Source organism: Diadema antillarum, unplaced genomic scaffold (genome assembly GCF_040938485.1).
Source record: "Diadema antillarum isolate AM-2024a unplaced genomic scaffold, OU_Dant_1.0 scf00000014, whole genome shotgun sequence".
Lineage (NCBI taxonomy): Eukaryota > Metazoa > Echinodermata > Echinoidea > Diadematoida > Diadematidae > Diadema > Diadema antillarum.
Window position 1 is genome coordinate 116944 of NW_027270903.1, and position 21792 is coordinate 138735.

At 37.6% G+C, this 21792-nt stretch overlaps 1 protein-coding gene across 1 annotated transcript; it reads left to right on the plus strand.

The window, feature by feature from the left end:
• Positions 1–15242: 15242 nt before the first annotated feature.
• Positions 15243–21294, plus strand: LOC139721601 (laminin subunit alpha-4-like). The gene is made up of 7 exons (XM_071632935.1): positions 15243–15247; positions 15787–15976; positions 16971–17129; positions 18434–18584; positions 19360–19490; positions 20023–20242; positions 21167–21294. The coding sequence occupies exons 1-7, from the start codon at positions 15243–15245 to the stop codon at positions 21292–21294; spliced, it is 984 nt and encodes a 327-aa protein (XP_071489036.1).
• Positions 21295–21792: the final 498 nt, after the last annotated feature.

Here is a 21792-nt window from a genome sequence, read left to right on the forward strand (position 1 = left end):
AGGTGTAAATCTTTACATCAACCCAAAATCACTGAAGAGTTGTAGAAAGTTTACTACAGTTTTGTGTTTTTTTCTGGTGGCTTTGAAGTTTACTGGAGGTGTAAAAGTAAAGATGGTTGCTACACAGTGGAATTGTTATTTTATAAACTATGAATGCACAGTATCTCTGTATTAAATCAGTGTAGATAGATGTTTTGCTGATTTATTTCTAGAATCATCAGGCAGGAATGAAATATGATCTACAAACTGGAGATGAGGTGGTCTATATATTTGGATTTTGTAATATGAGATGGTCAAAGATTAAAAAAAGGAAAGTTTTGCCTCTTTATATAAGGTTAATAGATGAAAAAAAAAATGGGCCAGGGGCAAGGAGAAAGAGTGTATAAGGGAAATGAATGAAGAGTGCTTTTGTAGAGATATGCACACAACCTTGACAGAGTCAGATTTTATCAGTGCAAGGTGCTCTAATTTGCTAGTGCATTCATCCGGTGTATTGATTGTGCGGGGATTAGAAAAATTGATTAGAGTCTCTCTGTACAGGGCTCATTAGTTTCAGACTCATCACCGACCAAGACTTAATGGTCAGTGGCACGTGATGTTGGTCATCATGCATGTCCAGTATTTTACAAAAACCATTCCTGCTTGCACAAACTTATCACAGCAGCATAGATGTGAACATGCGTTCAGTGTAGCGTTTTGCCAAGGGTGTGATGCAAAAGGGTGGCTGAGGAGCAAAGGTGACATTGTGTTAATGAATCCTTAACACCCTTCTACATCTAAACTGACAATATTGACATGTTGAACTGGTGGGCACCAATTGTAAGATGACTTTGCAGGGTAATACCAAGAGGGTGTGGACAATAGATGCAGATGTCAGGAATAAATCATAGATGATCCATGTTTATGTCATATATTAACAAGATGTAAAGGATTAGGTTATTTTTTTAAAGAAACAGGTCATTACAATGTCTCTTTACTATCCACACTCTGTCAGTTACAGGAGGCTGCAAATGACTGAATTCAGTTCAGTTGAAATCAATTCAATTCAATTCAATTAGAGAGATTGCTACCTCAGTTAGTTTCATATTGAGAAGAGATTTGGCCATTTTTAAGCTATCCTGAAGTCATTTTTAAGAACAAAATCAAAAGAAAATATGTCAGCACTTATATGCCAGAAGATCAATCACATTGTGAATGCATTTTGATTGACTGTGTTCATGGTAGAAGCTATTCTAGCTTTAAACACTTCATATTATTCTTACATTCATTTTACAAGCTGTATATTTGTATGGTGTACTCATCAGTCATATCATGCAACTCCATACCACTACACAGCTGAGACTGCACTTTTTTTTAATTAATGGGTACACATAGAGGGGGACTGTATACACTTAATTAATGAATTAATGCTACTCTTTCAAACAGTAATTCTAATAATCTGCTTGTCTCTCAAGGTCATGCAACCTTTTAACAATATTTTTAATGGCTGTGTTCACATCTCATGATGATAAGCAAGGTACTTGTAGCTATGGCAACAGGAAAATAAAAGTGTCTACACTCCATTTAAAGAAACCAGTCTACATTTTAAGAGACTAACATCGTCCATTATATGCTCTTATTATATGCTCTTATTATATGCATCAGTACATTTTAAAAGACAATGTTTACTCCTTTTAAAAAAAATTAACCCAGTTAATATGAATTCATATCTCTGCTTATTGTATCTTTCACTTCTTTGTTTTGTTGTATTCAAATTTTCCTTCTCCAATGAGAAGATGTTCATGACTTGGCATCACAGTTTGCTTTTTTTTTTTTTTTGTCTGGATGAGGCTGATACTGTTGATATCATCCTCAGTATATTGTTCACTTAAGCAACGTGTTTAAAATATTGACTTAATACACTGCCCAGGCTTGCATCATTCAGCAGTCAGTATTACTGTAGTGAACATATCTCCTACTGATTCATTGACTCACAAATTGCTGATTAGTAAATGAATTTAAATTGATAGGCATGCAGAGTCAACCTGATGCCATGTGTAGCGGCTGTGTCTGAATCCAAAAATATGCCTTGGCAAGTTGTCTCACATATCTTCCCCATGTTTCATGGTGACACAAATAGTGGCCCATATAGCTTGGCATACCAGTAAACCCAGTGAAGGATACCATGGTGTAGTTGGAATCCCTACCATGAACACTTTCCCCCAAGTAATTCAAAGTGAGAAAAGAAGAAATAGAAAAACACAAGCCAACTCAAAGAGAATATCTGGTTTGTTTGTGTTTTTTATGGTTTTTTCTTTTCTTTTTGTTTTGTGTAATGCTCTCTTTGTTTGGATTATACAGTCACTAAATGACCATCTATGAAGCTGTAAAAGAATCATTCAAAACCTTTGTTGTATGTGCTGGCGAGAAGGGAGAGAGAAGCCGACAAAATCCTGGATAATGCTATAGCACCACGATACTGCTGCTGGTGTCAGCGGCATATAATGGAAGAATACAGCCTGCATCTAAACATAGGACACCATGTTACTTTAAATACACTTTAAAGGATACACTCAATAAACATGTAGCTCTCATTCGTCAGGCCTTGAAAACTTCCAGGAATGAGCACCCAACAAGTAACCACATCCAACATCTTCAGCATGAATTCATGTGTACTCTATTCACCTGTAATATTTACAAGTCCCAGTACTGACAAGTCAGAGATCAAAGCCTATAAAGAGAATGTGTTACTATTATGAGTAAACCTTCTTGGTACATTTCCTGTTTAAAAGACAGATAGATAGCCAAGTAGGTCGAAAATAGATCATCAAGGTTGCAGGTTGGTTAAAAGCTGTTTTCTTTCAAATTATTAATAGTAGATGTGTTTAAGATATCAAATCCAGTAAGTTCTTGCAGCAAAACATATTTTTCCACTCGAGGACAGATTTCAACATATTTACCTGCTGAGCTATATAAACTTTATGAAATTTTCATACAAGATAGAGGAGAATTTACTCCATTACTCCAGAGCAAAAGTTGTCCTGGAAGTAGGTCAGTTAAAACATCAGGGCAGAAAATCAGTTTGAAAGGAGACATTTCAAGTACAGAACCAACAGAAGAGCAATTGTGAAGTAATGCCATCTTGTGATAATTGATTTTCTTTTAAGTTATTCTAATATTCTCACTGTCTGATTTTGTACAAATATCAACATACTTCATCAAGTGCACTGAAAATTAATTCCTCTTTTGCATAGATTTCATCCCCCCCTCCCCCCCCCCCCCCCCCGCCCCACATCTGTTTCTCAAACCAATGCAAGGTTACTGCTTTTTTATCCATATGTGATAGAATTAATCTGAACCATTCAAGGGGTAGAATCATAAACAGATTAATCTGCTGTGGAGAATGTGCTCGTGGCGAGGTTGCCGGTCTGTGAATACCATCGATTTAGAGACAAAGGGTCAAAGGGAACTAGATCCTGAACTGTCCACTTTGTTTCGTCTCAGTAAAGGACTTTATCAGCCAAAAGGTGTGGAGAGATGCGTGAGGTGACCAATTTTGTTTATGAGTTGTTTAACAATTGGGAAACAACTGCTCTGACCCGATCGTAATGGGGATCCTTCTGCATTCTTGCTGATGTCACAGCGCATTCTGTACAGATACAAGACTGCTTTGACCTGGTGAGTCAGGGTACATTCATGCTGTGATTTTTTTTTTCCTTTTTCTTTTTTAGAAGGACTATTTCTGGCAGGCAGTGAAGGATGTGTGTTATGCAGGGAGATGTGATGAACTCGTCGTTCTATCGTTTTGTCTTTCTCCTCTATGGTAACCCCCTCCCCCCCCCCCCCATAAAGATAAAGAAGGCCAGGTCCATAAAGATGTAGTTATGGCCTCATCACAGGCCAGATGATGGTGGGGAAGATGAGGCGATGGGAGAGAGAAAGAATTAGACATGGGGGGGGGAGGGGGAGGGGCAAGGGGGAGATTGAATAGGGAGGATGAGCAAAGAAAAGAGAAAATGAAAAGAAAGAGAGATAGAAGGAAAGAGACAAATTAAAGAAAGAAGAGAGGAAGTGAGAAGGGGGAGAGTTTGAGAGGTTGATAAAAGAGAAAGGGGGAGAAAAAGAGTGAAGGGGAAGGGGAGGGAGAAAAGAAGGGGTGGTAAAGAGTGACATAGAGGGAGAGAGCAGCAGGGAAGGGAGAGGGTGTGAGAGAGGGGGAAGCTAGAGGGGAAAGGGGGAGAAAGAATGTGAGAGAGGGGGAAGCTAGAGGGGAAAGGGGAGAAAGAATGTGAGAGAGGGGGAAGCTAGGGGGAAAGGGGGAGAAAGAATGTGAGAGAGGGGGAAGCTAGGGGGAAAGGGGGAGAAAGAATGTGAGAGAGGGGGAAGCTAGGGGGAAAGGGGGAGAAAGAATGTGAGAGAGGGGGAAGCTAGGGGGAAAGGGGGAGAAAGAATGTAAGAGAGGGAGCAAAGGGTAGAGGGGGAGAGGTAGTGCTTACATTTTGATCTAAAAGATAGGTTTACATGTAGATTGTTCTGTGTCAAAATTATTTCTTTTGTGGTAGGTCTTATGACGTACATATCCATACATGCCTGCCACAAAATCTATTCTTATCAGACAAATGTGTTACATAGATAACTTGCTCAGAATTCATTCAAGATATGCAAAATCTGTAATACATGGATATTCAATACCAGCAATCAAGGGATGGTTCTGACTTACCATCAACTTTGTAAAATATTCTCCAGATGAAATGAAATTATTCCAGCTAATCCATGGGCAGTATGTCAGGCTGGCTGAATGCTGTGTTACTTTGATACACTTTATCTTTGCACTCTCACTAGACGATCAATGTTGATTAGATGCAGCGGAGTACAACAAACCCCTTTCTTTTGTCACCCTGCATGGTCAAAACGTATCACTAGCATAAAGGAATAGGAGTCAACAAAACAAGTAATCCCCCATGTGGGCAGCTGAACAAAGGAATGAGATCACAGAGGTAGAATGATTAGCCTAGAAAGGAGATGACAAGGGGATCCCTTAGAGGGTTTTCACACTTACACAGAACTCGTTCGCAAACACATTTTTAGGAACTCACTTCTGGACATGTTCCAAGTTACTATTAAAGTGTCTTATTGATACAGAAATTAGTCTATTCCTGTAACTGCCAATTGGAAATGACTTTCTGTACTGCAGTGTGTCACTATTGGCATTGTCAACCAAAAATGCATAATTCCTGATTATGTTTGCATACTTTACTGGCACACCCACATGTGTATATATACACACACCATGGCTAGATTAATTCTCCTCAAGATCAAGTACTTGTCAGGAGTTAATTTGAAAACACATCAGGACTGCAATTGCCCATGCATAATTTGAAAAACCATGTTTCAATAGCAAAAATATGATTCAAAGTGTGCAGTACAACTGACGGATAGTTACTCAATGGCACAAAAGTCTCTAGAATTATATTTCAACAGTCAAGTTGTTGCTGTTTTTTTTTTGTTTTTTTTTTTTTGTCAGTGTGAAAGCTCTCTCAGAGGTTCAGACCTTGATCAACAATGAACAACCAAGTCAATGGAGAGTTCTGGATGAATTAGATTGACATTATAAGATACCACCTCTCTGAGGATTCCCAGAGCATAAGCCTGACGCTCAATGTCTTAGCTTTTATTCGAGTGAGAAAGTCTGCTTTGCTAATCCTCAACCCTCATTTTATATTCAAGAAGGTGTTACAAACTTGTCCCTGTATCCTATGTAATTCCAGGAAATGATAAATAATGGATACCATACTACCATAAACATCTTGATAATATGTAGTCCTCAATTCCTTTCTTCTGAGCAGAGACTTCTCACAAAGTTGTTGCCATAGTTACTAATCTAGTCTGACATCTTCGTGAGGTATTGCTTCATGTTCCTAGATTGCTTGCATACATACACGTACGTTTCTTTCATGGCAGCAAAGAATCTTGTGAGGGGCAATTCCGCAGTTAGGTGGACATGACATGGACAAAAGAAATGTGCCTCTTTATCATACTCTTTAATTTAGGTTTCAACTAATGCCATGGATGTTCACCAATCATTAAGGTCTTTCAAATTCAGTAGATTTTATTTTTCATATTTATTGATTTTGCGAGATCTAAAACCATCATTGAAAATGTACATGTGGGACTGGGGACGCTGAAATTCACTTAAATGCAAATTACAGTGGGTTCCTTTGAAATTTTTTCCTCAAAGTTTTGCTAAAGGGTAAAAGATGAATACATTTAAGTACTCCAGAAGTCATGTGACATTTTGTCAATTACAAAAGGGTGAAATGACCTGCGGAATTACTCCGGACAAATGTAACGTTACTAACCGTAACGTTACTAACCATGCTTTTGGGGGTCTAGCTAAGAAATTATTGGTCGAACTGCTAAAAAAATTTGTGTGAACATTTGTCATGATGCGATAATTGAAATTAATGCAACACTTTGTTTGAAGTAACTTTAATTTTTGCACACTTTTTGTTACAAGTCATTGATTTTTTTGTCATGTCCTTTTTTCGTAACATTACTAACCAGCCCTTTAAGTTGCCATAGCAATTCTAATATTTCGTGGATTGTATCCATTTTTTTTCTGTATCATAAACCTGGGAAAGATGAACATGTTTTTGTCATAATTTTGACTTGAAATGAATAAATGGTAATTTAGTAGTAAAAACAAATATCTAAATTTGTTCAAATGTAACGTTACTAACCGCGGAATTGCCCTGAGGTTTTCTCAGACTCTGGCAATTTCTTGGCAAAAAAAAACACCAGCTATCTTTAAATAAAACATAAGTGTGCCACAACCTGAAAATATGCCAGTGTCTGTTAAAGGGATCGTATAGTTTTGGTTGAGACCTAATTTCAGGTTTCTAACATTTTTTGGTGAGATAATGAGAAACCTCTTATGAAATATGAATGAGCATGTAATTCTATGAGGAATTCAACATTTATATGATGAAAATTGGTTTTGAAATGGCTGAGATATCCAAAACAAAGCGATTGTAATAAGTGTGGGACCCACACTTTTTTACGATCACTTTGTTTTACTTTGTTTTTGGATGTTTCAGTCATTCCAAACCCGATTTTCATCACATAAACTTTGAATTCCTCTTAGAATGGTATGCTCTGTACTATTTCATAAGTGTTTTCTTGGTATCTCACAAAAAATTAAAAGCCCAATTCTCATCTCCACCAATACTGTACTATCCCTTCAAAGCTCATGCATTCTCCTCCTCGAAAAATTTTTTAGTGATGAGCTACTTTTGTCAAATTTCAAACGTGACAAGTGGTAGTGATTTTAAAGCTAATAAAAAGTGAAAATCATTGTCTGAACGTAGATTGGAAGTGCCTTTGAATGGATTGCCTGATTTTCCTCAGAACTTTTATCAAGTGTTTTCACTCAACTTTCTGCATCTGCTGAGCCCACATATATATTAGGACAATTCCCTAAACTAGTGTGCCCCCAGGTACTTGCTCAATCATTTAAAGAAGATGGTGTATATTTTTGAGAAGTGAACACAGCTTTGAAATCTAGACAGGTCCACCAGGATACATGGACATTACACAATTCAAAGCACAAACTTGGGCCTCCTTGTGTACAGATGATGTAAAGGGAGTGAGCAATATCCCCCAGCTATCTTTTATTCATGACACAAGGGGCTGCTGAAGTGGTTTAAAGACACCATTATCATTTGGGGGTCAAGATCAAAGCAAGCAGGGGAAAAGCGACTGGACAAAGTAAGGATAATGTGCACAGAATAACAATGGGCCCTGTACAGAGATCAATGCCGCTGTGCTAGAAATAGTTATACCTGCTTAGACTGCTGGAGTGCAAAAGCAGATTATCTTATTTACACCACATATCCAAGGGATCTTTAAAAGAGAAATCTGCTTCTTGTAGTTTATTAGAGGAAAATGCATTGTGTTGATGAAAAGGTAATGTACCTGTCTGTCACAATATTCTCATTGAGATAATAGTGGAGCTATTGGTCAGCACAATATATGACACCATCAGCATTTTAACAACTATAACAACAACAAAAGATAAAAGTGAACCTTGTATGGAGGACATTATACTTCAATGGAAGATAGCATTGCCTAAAATTCAGTTAAATTCATTTCCCATCTCTTTAAAAAGAAATGCACAAACATAGACATTATATATGTATAATATGTACAGAACATAACATGTAAATAAAAAAAAAATAAGAGCCTAAAATATAAAAGAGAAGAAGACATGCAGTTATGGTAGCAAATGCCAATGGCAACTAGCTTTATCACAACAGCCTTCAAACTTTTCTCTCTGAATATTGATTAATTGTCATTATTTCTATGAGTTTTAATTGTAATGATTTGGTATTGAAGGAAATAAATATTACTTTGTTATTTTGAATATGTCTTTTTAGAAATTCGAGTTAGTCAATTGTGATGGTCTAAGATCAAACTTACTCTCCCTTTCCTTTTGATAAGAAGTAAAGGTCAAATAACTATACTGAAATAGTGAACTTTGCGGTAATGCCTGATGATTACATCACCACAGCCCAAAATATCCATGCCTTTTGAGAGAAGGAACGACATAATCATCCCCATCTTGCTAATTGGGCAATACTAAATGAGTGTATAGACCCGATTAACCAGAACATCTGGCTTCTGCGAGTGCTAATGCAAAATAGACATAAAACTCTGTGCTCCCATAGAGAAAACACTCCCTCGACGAAAAGACTCTAGTTGATACTCTTGCCTTCTCAAGTAAAGTTCCTTTGTTTACAAACCTGTCAAAATTCAACCTAATCTCCTCATCTCATCATGCAACCTTATACAAAGGAGATTAAGTTGCAGAAACTGAAAAAATATACTTTAAACTCAATGAAGCTGTGAGAGGGGAACTTTACAGTATTTCTCTCATAGATATAAAAAAAGAAAGAAAGAAAGAATTGAATTGACCTGCAAAGAATAATGCACTAAGAAGACAAGAAAAGTTCTTGGAGAGTGCAGACCTCTGCCAAGCAGCTCATTTTCACCCATTTACGCATGATAAGAATTGCCCAATTTTTAAATGATAAAGAAGGCTTGCATTAACCTCATCAGCTTCCTGCCACACAGTGCTTTGAGCAGAGTACGCGCTTTAGTGCACGTATGCAAACCACAAATACAGTGTACGCGCAGCTTGAATTCCTAAATTCATTGACCCTATCTCCCAAAAGTTCAAAAATCCTTCAAAAATTCATAAAAATTTCCAGATCACTACCAAAATTGAATTATATAATTGTATCTGTTCCTTATTTAATTTTTTTTCTGTTCATCCAAATCCATTCACAACACTTTTAGTTACTTTGGAAACAAGTATGCCATCAAAAACATAACCTCCTTGCCCATAGCCGGGTAGTTAGTGTAAAAGACAGGGGTCAATATCCCATCAAACATGTGTACTCCTTTAGTAGACATCCTGGTATCTACTCTACATGTACATTAATGCGAGCCAGTGAAGGTGATAAAGAGAGCAAAGTCACACTATTACCAAGCTCATTAAAGATAATTGAGTTTTGTGTGCGACGTGATCTAGATAGACTTTATCAGAGAATGCAATCAATAAAACATTAACCTCTTAGACTCCACTGGATTATGCTAGGGTAGGCCTTCCTTCGTGAAACACAACCCAGACTCTTTGGCTGGCAGTGAAAGTGTTAAAGAAATTGATTATTGGTCATTTTGTGTGAAGATTGCTTCTTGTATAGGGAGTGTTGGCAATCACAATTCACAATTCTCCCATCTTTTCATACCCCCATCCCACCCCACTGGCACAATTCCTTTAATTAGACTTTGCTCCGAATAAAACTGGCTTCATTAAGTTTTGATGACTAATGACCCATATTCCTGTACTTTCTTGATTGTATATGGAGTGAAACTATTAAGACACAAAATGATCAAGCCATACTGAAGACTGTACTTGATGCTAACAAGCAGATTAGGAATTATGTGGGTGTGTTTTTTTGTTGTTCTGTTTTGTTTGTTTGTTTGTTGTTGTTGTTGTTGTTGTTGTTTTTTCATTTTTATTCTTAGGTGGGGTATATGCTGTATTGCTGATGCTGTTTACCAGATTTTGTTTGTATTCCTTGGCTAAATCTGCACACATGTCATTCTATATTATTAATGTACCATATGACCACAACAGAATAAGGGGGAATTTGACTTTGTGGTGGCATTTTAGAATTAAACACAGAATTAATCTTGAAGGGACTGTACAGTACTGGTTGAGGTGAGAATTCAGGTTCGCAACATTTTAAGTGAGATAATGAGAAATCTCTTATGAAATATGAAAGAGCATGTGATTTCAAGAAGGATTCAATACTTATTTTAATGAAATTGGCCTGAAAGGCTTAGATATCCAAAAAAGCAATCCTAATAAAATTGAAAGGCCATGACTTTTATTCGGATCTCTTTGTTTTACCTTTTTTTTTAGATATCTCAGTCATTTGAAAACCGATTTTCATCAAATGAATTTTTAATTCCCCTTTAAATTGTATGTTCTTTAACATTTCATAGAGTGGTTTCTAAAAATCTCGCAAAACGTTACAAGCTGAATCCTCACCTCAACCAGCACTGTACAGTACTCCCTTTAAAGGTAAAGCATAGTTCTCTAAAGGGCTCAAAATTTAAAATCCGCCATATAGAATTTATTTGCAATACGTTGAAAGGGTCTTCTAAAAAAAAAGCCATGGTTAGCACCATTTCACCAAAATGCAGCTAACCATGGCTTTACCCACGAGATAGCTTTTCTCAGTGGACCAAAGTCCAGATCAATCGGTCAGTCGTAATGACATTATACATTTGAATTGCTTCATCAGCTGGACTCGCTCACTGTGGCCGAACGCATCAATGTCCAGCTCTCTGGAACTGATACCCAGGTCCATACTTCTCTATTGATTTTCTGCGAGGATGATAGGTTGATACACGTCAGTATATCTATATTGATTTTCGTGGCTCTCCACCCTTCGCACGCTCTGTCTGCCACCATGGCCTGGTTTCTAGGAAGGCGAGGCGAGACGTCGGCAGTACCATTCTTTGCTTTCGTTGAATCTTGAATTATTCATTTTGACAGGTTGATGATATCATCTGTCCGATCGCTTGCTCAAATAAAGATACCTATACATTGGAAAGTGATACAGAACAGAATTGAGTACAATGACAGTTGCATCTAACAGGATTTATTTATTTATTTTGTTTCCTGATTTTCAGTAAATGTAGGCCTACTATCTATAGATAGCAACTGTTATCAACCAAGTATGATATTTTTGTATGTATTTATTACAAAGGAACCACATGTTGGGTTTACTATGTACACCAAAATTATGACTGAGACTTCCTGTAAGATGTGTCATACAGTTCTGTACAAATATGTATATTTCCTCTGTGCATTTGATGTTGATAATTTCATGTTAATTCTGTGAGCTCATCTCCTTTTCTTTAGAGCAAATATTCAACCAAAAAAAAATCCTTCTTCTATATAACCTTGGCATCCTGTGGTGCATCAAGGGCAAAATCTTTACGAACCTTTGTCAAGTCTATAAAAAATGGATGACGTGCACCATTTTTGCATGTTTTAATGGGTGGTTAGTCCATGTGCCATAGGCTATGATCTTGTGTCAGATGTGGAGCTGTAATCATCTGCAAGGGGGGGGGGGACAAAAAACAATAGGGAGTGAAAGATATGATTGCATCTATTGCATATCTCAAGCTTGCTGACATTAGATAACAATGGATGGTGATGAAGAAACAGATGGGGCTGGTACCATGATCATTACCACAGAGCACAGTGTGTTGTTATAGTGTTGCATCTCATCTACAAGCAATGTCATCAACTTTCCTGTAGGGTTGGCTTTTTTGGCAGGAGTTATTTAATGATGCCATCTTCCACCCAAAGTCCACCCTCAGAAAAAAGTTTAATCAGAAGTACTTTGAAAGATTCTGATTGCGTGCAGAAATACATGTACGTGAATCGATGATTAATGATGACGTCTTTAAGCTTCCTTGCTTGTGTGTCATCTTGGCGTACGTGTCCCACTTATAAAACATCTTGATTACATGTGCACCGCCTGCATGCACAGCTAGCACATGTCTGATTTGAATTCGCCCACAATGAAAATCTCAAATCAGCAACTTTAAAGGAATAATTTACCATTTGCAGATGAAACAAAAACCCAGCATTAGTGCTTTAGAATAGTTCTAAAATGTGAGATAGGAATAGAAACAACTACTGTAAAAATTTGAATCCATATAAATAATCGATGTTAAGTATTGCTAAATACACAAAATGTTAACAACAGTTATAATAAAAATGTTTCCAGACTAAACAGTCTACAGTTACGGTTTTATTGAGAAAAATACTGATATCTCCTTATATTTGAATAACTGAATTGAATAACTGAAACTGCACTGGTCTTGCACTTAAGACACAGTGAACAGTTCCAGCACGTTTATTTTCATATTTCACTTGACATCAAAATACATCTAAAGAAGAATACAAACCAAGCAAGATACAAAATATGTTATAAGTCGGGTCATGAACAGAAAGTGTGTCAGCATACATAATGTACATAAGACAATTCTCTATAACTTGTGAAATATGATGGAACCGCAATCTTGAGCGGTTATATATTTCAGGCTTTATTGCAAAAATTTTATATGGTAGGACATTTTGTGATACAATAGACCTACACATATGCATCAAATGTGATATCTTTATCATTTTTTTTAATCACTGTTCCCAAAGGTGAACAGGACCTTTAAGTGATGATGAGAGACAGGTATGTGATGATGTAAATGAATACTTCATAGCACCATCTTCATCTGCAAAGTCCCACCCAACTGACTATAGATGCTGAGAAGATTAATACGATTTTGACAAACTCGGTCCATTGATGGCATCTTGGTGTCGTCTGCCGATGTTGACAAGACATGAATCTCTGGCATGCTGGTAGCAGTAACGATAACAATTGATCATAAAAAATATTAAGTTTTGGTAATAAAGTACAGCCTTGACACCACTGTTGGTGACATGTGGTGTTGTATGCATTTGTGCTTATCAAATACAGTTTAACTGCCAAAGAAACTTAACCCGTTGAGGAGGAGTCCCAAGTATACTCGGATAGGGTCTATGGGAAATGCGTGTTGTAGCAAAATCAGTCCGTCTTCAACGGGTTACAAGGGTTCATTCCTAGGCTGCTAGAAAGAAATATCCATGATGAATTTTAATACATTACAGATCAACAATATATAACTTATATGCTTCTGGTTCATGTCAGAGAAGAGATGAGGCTGGGATGAATGTGAGGCAAGGAGGAATATTTATATCTCATGGACACAAAAAAGAACCAGATTTGCGAGTGCAAAATTAAAGGGATAATTTACCATTTGCTGATAAAACAAAAACCCAGCTTTAAGTGCTTCAGAATAGTTCTAAAGTGTGAGTTAGTGATAGCAACAACCAATGTAAAAAGCTTAATCAATAATCAATGTTAAGTATTGTTAAATATACAAAATGTGAACAATAAGTATAATGAAAAAATTTTCTAGACTAAACCGTCTACAGGTATGGTTTATTGAGAAAAGTAGTGTTATCTCCTTATATTTTAGGCTTTATTGCAAAATTTTTGCATTGTAGGATGTTTTGTAATGCAACTGACTTACACATATATGCATTAAATGTGATATCTTGAACATTGTTATAATCACTGCTCCTAAAGGTAAACAGTACAAGGGTGTACAACAGAGCGTTATCTATATTAATAATGGCAAACTCTGTTTCATGTGTACAAAGAATCTTGGGATGGGAGTGTTTTGATCTTCCGTTGATCATCATTTCATGCGTACAAAGAATCTTGGAGTGGGAGTATTTTGATCTTTTGCTGTTCATCAGTGAATCCCGCAAGGAGACAGATTTGAGTTGTTTGCCATGTATGACTTCACTCCTACTAGAGTGTTGCCTGATCAAAACAATGAGGGCAATGTCATAACAAGTTTGGTAATGCCACAGATTTGTGTCCAGATACCACCAGTATTCTTGACCTATCCAGAATGAGAGGATGATAAACATCAGTTTCAGTTACCTAAAACCCTTTAGCCTTTAAAAAAAAAAGAAAAAAAAAAGCAGTGTTAGGGCATGTCTCCAGAGAAAAAGAGTTCGCAAGTGATGGTATAATATTTATCTGACCATGCCTAGCTAAATCTTGGGTAAAGGTCATCCAAGACAAATGGCCAACACCAACAAATATGCAGTTCCATGTACAAAAAACAAAAAGGGTTAGAAAAAAAGGATGACATAGTGAGGCAAATGACCAACAGTAACCTTACCATTATGTATGAACGTAGTCCAGATGGCTTCATGATGACATATGCATCTTGGAGCGCTTCCTTCTTTTTCTTCTTGAGCAGTCTGCAGTGAGGCTGTACAAGTGCCAGGGTCTTGATTAGAGGGGGAAAACATATGGGCCTACCGAAGAGATTGGAGAAAAAACATCTTATTGATTGATTTGATTTGATTTGATTATTTGTATTGTATGTATCAATGATGATTGATCATGCTCAGCAGTGATATCACTTTTTTTCCAACGAGCTGCATGAGATTCACAGTAGTGTGGAAGATTACTTGATACTGCTGTAACTCGATTTATCTATTAACATAATAATCCATTACTGTAAAAGTGGATATTTTTGCACGACTAATTTTTCGCGCTCAGCCGGGTGGGAAGAGTTTCACATGTTTTTAATTTTGCGGAATCAAGACATCAACTACTGGAACATATAGCAAACAAAAATATATGCACGCTTTTATTTTTGCACTAGTTTCTGGTTGCGCGAAATGTGCGAAAATTTCAACACCGTGAAAAGTTTCCACTTTTACAGTATTAAGAATTATGCAGTACAACCACATTTGAGTAAGCTCTGAAACTGTATACATAGTACTTCCGGCAAACATTTTTGGTTCATATGTTGCATTTTTGTCATTACCCATTGAAATTGTGTAATCAAATCGTTACTTCACACATTTCTTCAGTACATGTACATTTTAGAGCGCAACTCGACAATTCTGCAGGCATATATGGAAGCTATGTTTTCCCTTTAACTGTACCTGTCAGGAAACAGGTCCATTTAAAAATGGATTGTATGGTTTGCCTCAAGCATACGTATATACAACTTGTCACGCTGCAAGGTCATTGACCTCATTTGAAGACATCATGCCGTACATTTAGACTGCTGTCAGCTTTTTGTGTTGATGCAGTTTTCATTAAAGTGAAGTGAATTTTTGCACAAATGACAGGCACAAAACTGTACACGGATGCATTAAAAAATGCCCTAGAGTGAAATGAGCAATTAACTGTATGCCTCCAAAAAGACACACTGGAGGTTTCAAGTAGGATGAGTATGTATGTTCTTGTATTCCTCCAAGGGGATGTTTGATGAAGCATATTTAACAAGTGGAATTGACAGTTGATTCAAGATTGTAGCTCGGTGTTGAGTGCTTCAATCTTGGCTGTCGTGGAAACTACAGGTGATTACACTTCGGTTCCTGGAAATTGGAATGAATTATTAGAGTTCTTAACCCCACCCCCCCCCCCCCTCCCCCTTAACCTGTACCATTCAACACCTACTTTTGCTGTTCAGCTGTAAGAGAAGTAGACACTGTTCTTTACATTCTGTTACCATGGAAACAATTTATTTGCACATGTTCATTCCCAACTATTAATCTTCTACTCCTTCCTGTTTCTTTTTCTTTGATAGATTTGAAATCACCATAGAGTTGAAGACGGTAGAAAAAGAAGGCCTCATTTTCTACATGGCCAACAGCAATGAGAAGTACTCGGCGGCCCTGCAACTCATGAACGGCTTTGTTCTCCTCTACATCAAGATCGGAAACTCACCCACCTTACTCGATTCCGACTTTGTCATCGACGATGGACTCTGGCACACAGTAAGTCCCACTTTGGTTGGCATTCATGGCTGTTGTGTTTGTTTAGCCCCTCCCACCAGAAGGGTGCCATGGCAACCCATTGACTATGGACTGCAGTGATTACTGTAAAACCAGACATTTTCTCAAGCACATGTAACTTTCACGTATGTGGTGAGGAGCCGAGAATTAGTGAAATTAAAATGAACACAAAAGGTTTTGTCAAAACAATGCTTCACCAGTGACAGTTTGCGAAAGTTTTGTGCCGCAAAAAAGGCCATCTGTGAAAGGTTCACGCCACATATGTTTCATGTTTTGCAGTTCTGTGGAAATCATGTACTGGTGACATGATCAGACAATAGTAGGTTACATACATACATTTTTAAGTCATACTTTATGGCCATGCACATCCAATAACAGTGCTTCATTACTGGTTGGTGTCTCATATTTCAGTTTGCCTTCTTTCACTCATTGTGTGTGATTAAGGAATAGCAAAATATAGGGTTTAAAGTTATAGATGGTATCCAACTCTACAAGAGTTTCCTGGAGTTCAAGTTTGTCTACTACAGTGCTGTGGGCGGCGGACATCATTGTTCCAATAAGAGGGTATACTACAAGCAAAACTGTTTGAATATGTCCACACAAAAAAAAAAAATTTACAGATTCTCTTTTTTAACAGTAAGCCTGGAATTGAAACACTGTCGTTCGTCAAACTGAATGGATTCTTATTGTATGTCTTTGTCATACGTTTAAATCATCTTCAGTGTTTTGTGATTTGGCACAAAGCCATGGCAGGCCGATAGAACAAAGCTTTATTACAAACAATACAGTGCGCATAAAAAACCATGTTTTTAGAGAGTTAGTTAAGTTAACTAATTAATGAGTTAATTAAATAAAATTACAAGTGATTATCATCTGGTAGTATGCAATGAAATAAGTTCTCAATAGAACTATTCACAGCACACCGGCTGCTTCTGTGTTCAGTTTCTGCATTCAAACATCTTTCACTCCTATACAGATTGAGGTTTCCCGGAACAGGAAGACCGCATCACTACAAGTGGATGGGACTAAGCGCAAGAGGAAGAAGTTTGACAATGGCAAGAAGCGACTCAACATCGAATCACCGATATACATTGGAGGACTCCCACCAAATAAGGACTCAGAGTATCTTGATACGGTGAGAAATGCGAGGGTTTCACAATTCTCACTGACGTCATGTATGTTGCGCCCAGCATTGGCGCATCTGGCTGGTTTGCTCTCTCTAAGCCAGTGGGTGCAGTTGTTTTGAAGCTACCCATCCATAAATTGGGGTTATATAATCCTTCTAACCTTTATGTATTACCCTGGCATGTATGTAAATTTGTTCCTCCTGTCATGCCCATGGATTGACTCAATTATATGGTAAGGCTGAGTTTTGGGAAGACTGATGATAATAATTCACTGCTTGAGAAGCAGAAGGGCATTATCACGGTTTTGGGGATATTGACATATTGGTATCACAGTGTAGAGCCTGATCTCTTGTATGATGTCAATTTCAAATTGAATTTCAGTTTCAGTAAAATTCAAAAAAGAATTCAGTTGAATTAAAAAAAGTCAAAACCATGAGAATGCTAATTCACTGGATGATTGGATCTCGAACAATGCTTTATAATCTACGCTCTTTTGATTGAATAAACTTTTTATTTCATGAATATTGATTGTTTTATTTTTATTTACGCTCAAATCTTGGTACGTGATAGTGCCCTTCTGGTTCTCGGCCGACGTATTGTGCTTTGTTTGCCATTTTGTGCTCATGCTGGGGTGCCTTCTTGCCAGTTGGCACAAATGTCTGAAAATGAATTGTCAGTGAATATAGAGATTATCTAATCCTTCAATCCCTATTGCATCAACATGGTATTCCCATTGGGATTAGGCACATTGCTTTACCAGAGTGGGCTGGGTCAAGTGGGGATGAATATTGAATGCTGATGAAATAGCTTTGTAAGTTGGGCTGAGAAAGGGTTAAAGTTAAATGCTCATAAAACAGCTGCACAAATTACAGTAAAGTACATTCAGCACCAATGTGGTTTACAAAGGAAGTAATCCACCTTCATTTGTACACTGTATGTGATTGACATTGATTGATTGATTGACATTGACTGATTGATTGATTGATTGATTGATTGATTGATTGATTGATTGATTGATTGATTGATTGATTGACACAGAGAAGGAACCACAAGGAAACGTTGACATCCTCGTACATTTGGCCCCGTTTTATTAAAAGATAAAATCGATTTCAATTTTCCTTTCCACACAGGCTGCCATAAACTTACAGTTGAAATCAACTATATAATCAATTCTAGCTCTTCATAAAACAGGGCCCAGAATTACTTACGATGTACTCATTCTACTCAGCTGCCTTCTTACCTACGACTGTATCTATCTTCTCATTGTTTATCATCTCTTTTTTTTTTCCATTGCAATATTTGTCATCCACAGACAAGCTTTGATGGGTGTATCAGGAAGTTTCAGCTCAATACCATTGAGGTTGATCTGACGACAAAGTCCAACAATTCCTATGGCGTCTTCACCTGCTACACCAACATTGAGTCTGGAAATTATTTTCAGGGGATCGGGCATGCTCTCCTAGGTAAATTTCAAACAACTAGCCACTACGGAATCAAATTCTCATTCTTTATGTGCTCCTGTTTTAGAAAGCATTCCACGTCTTGTCAGCTAGGTTGACCCTGACCAAAGTGGGTAATTAGTTTAGGCAGTCTTACAATATTCAAGTTCCACCCTTCTGCGCTACATACCAGTGAGTGGTGTAGTAAGTTACTGAGTATGGAACCAGTGGCAAGTAGACTGAAGTTTTTCACCAGGATAATTCTTGAAATATACATTGATAGTAGTTGGATCTCCTTGGCATTATCAAGCAAATACAGTGTACCAACTGATTCTGCGTATCCAAGCACTTATTTTGATGTCTTTCATCAGTTGCAATTTCTGTGGTTCGAACAGCAGTCAGGTTGTTGCATTGAAGAACTTGACAGATCAAAATCCGAATTCTTTAGAATGAGTTAGGCTGAGTTTATTTCATGTTCTTAAAAATCTCAGGACCACATTTTGCACAACTGTACCAGCTGATTCTCATGTACAGATATTTTAGTGAATGACAGTCGATTAGACATTTTCACACAAAGTGTTGATTCTCCACTTTGTGGTCTTCTCATTTTCATAATGATTACAAAACAAAAACAATAACAAAGCGCAAATGTTCAGAAGAAAGAAAATTTCTTACCATTTCTGATCATAGCAGCATTTTTTTTTAATGCTTACTTTCATCTTAAATTCTGTGATTATATATTTCTATGTTTTGCTGTTATCTTGAGATAAACTTATGTAAAATTATTGCTTTACGACAGCTGAGGATCAGACGATTGGAGCAAACTTTGAGTTCATCGTTACCTTCCGCACGACGCTGAGAGAGGGCGTCCTATTCGCCGGCACCAATCCTGATGGAGTTGGAATATCACTGCAGGTGGTAGAAGACCAGGTTAGTCTAATACACATTAAAGAATCTTCATATCCCTTTCTCAGTCCCAAATCAAAGGTGGCAGCCATGTTGTGCCATTACTCTTGGTAGTTGCTGAATTACATACAGTCACCTAAATCTAATCCAAAGTGAGTAATACAGTAATCCGAGAAAATCATTTGACTCACCTGAATTTCTATTAATACAGTAGATCGTTACATTTATATCCCCCAACTAGGGGTGGAATTTTCTTTGACCTCGCCAATTCTTAAACTTGAGCAAGGTCCACGTAGGCAAGGTTGACTGTATGTGAACATGTGACTCACAAAGGATTGGTTTTTCATTCATTCCAATTGAAGAAAAGTGCTTGAAGAGTTAGCACAATCGAAAAACCAGAAATTGATGCCTTCCTACAATTTCACAATTACAGCTCCAATTCGCAAAAATTTCATGCCACAAAAATATCGTGTTTTACAGTACTGTACAATGCGTATATTTGCTTTGATGATCTCTTACTATGCCTCCATTGTTTCTTTCCTCCACACCAACATAGGTGCTTTTGAAGCTCTTTACTGGGCGCAGGATGGCGGACATCAGCTTTGGCGACGGCGACAACTTCACGGTGTGCGACCACGAATGGCACACCGTGCTGGTGATGGAAAACGAGGGTCTATGGAAGCTGGCGGTGGACGGTGTCATGGCGAACAACCTGCGGGGTACCCTGATGTTTCCAGAAGAAGAGCGCTACTCTTTCTTTGTGGGTGGAAATCCTTGTGAGTCACTCTCCTTGTTTTTGCCCCTGCATTAACCTTTCTAGCACCTAAAGGTTTCTGGCAATGCCACCCCTTCTCACCACAGGAAGCAAAGCCATTGGATCTGGGTCTTAAGTATTGGCCCCTGTCTGTGCCCACACAAGAACCCTGTTACCTATTCGACAGTGGTTGGGCAATCGATTTTACACATTTGATATTTTTCAATTGATTGCCAGATGAAGGAAATCATCAAACAGCTAAAAATGTGTGTTTTTCTTATTAAGGCAGAGGACATGAAGGGATAACAATCCTTTTCTTTCTTTCTTTCTTTCTTTTTTTGTGGTTGTAATTGCAAGGAAGGGTCATACTAAGTGTTTGTAAGAATACCGTTCAATCCACTTTGATATTAGTTCTTATAAAGTTGTTGAAATCTCGGTATACAAATAGAGCTTGTGAGACATACCCATTCCCTCAACTTGTTACAGATGTATGTTTAGGTTAATGTCATCCTCACTGCGTTCTGTAGGAGTAAGTTAAGAGCTCTGTCATTATGCTAGGAAGTAACAACGTGGAATTCTCTTTATGGTGCTATTGTGACATCTTAGCTGTTAAAGCTTCCCCATCTAGTGATGATAAAGCATGGACTTGCCCAAAGCTTTAGAAATTCTTGTAAATGGATTGTTCCAATTTCCCCCCAATTTCACTGATGTGTTCTGCTAATTTGCAATTTATTTATTGATTTTTAATTCGTTGAATTCACTGGTATTTATTAATTAGGATAGATCCCTTTTCATTGCTATATATTTTATCTGAAGTCTCTGTAAATCTTGCGGGGGGGGGGGGGGGGGGAGAGTCAGAACCTTGGCACTGGCTAAAAAAATGTTCTATTTCATAATTGATATACAATTCTTAGAGTTTTTCCATTTTTCTTCTTCATTCTTGCAGTGTCCGATCCAGAAGCTGTGAGTTTCAAAGGCTGTATACGAAGGCTGACAATCAACGGTGTGGACGTAGCTTTCGAGTCGTCACAGGAGCTCTTGGGCGTTGTTCCACACGAATGTCCAGTTGTATGATTCTCTGCACTTTGGCGATAACTCTTACTAGATTTTATATGTAAGGACCAGAGGTTGACTTTAATTGGGCATTGTGCAAGTCTTAGAGGGGTTTACATACAGAGAAAGTAAATATCATATCATAGCTGCATTCCATACCATATTTTGGGTAGGGGAAGAGTACAATAAGATAAGGGTGGAATGTGAAGTTTTGCCATTCAGATTTGGGGCCAACACCTTGACAAGAGCTTTTTTTTTTTTTTTTTTGTGGGGGGTTCTTCATGTACTTTTGAAGACAATCAGTATTTTAGTAATATTAAAGCTTTTTTAAAACTGTGCACATTCTTCATATTGTGTTCATTCTTTTTTCTTTGATCTGCCATTTATGCTTGGGTGCTTAAGCTTAACTATGTGTGCCATGTGTTATCTCTGTGGATAACTATGATATGTCAGAATCAATAGGTTATGGGTTGGCAGGAAGTCTGATTACCATCGTTTTTAACAAGGCCCACCCTGGAT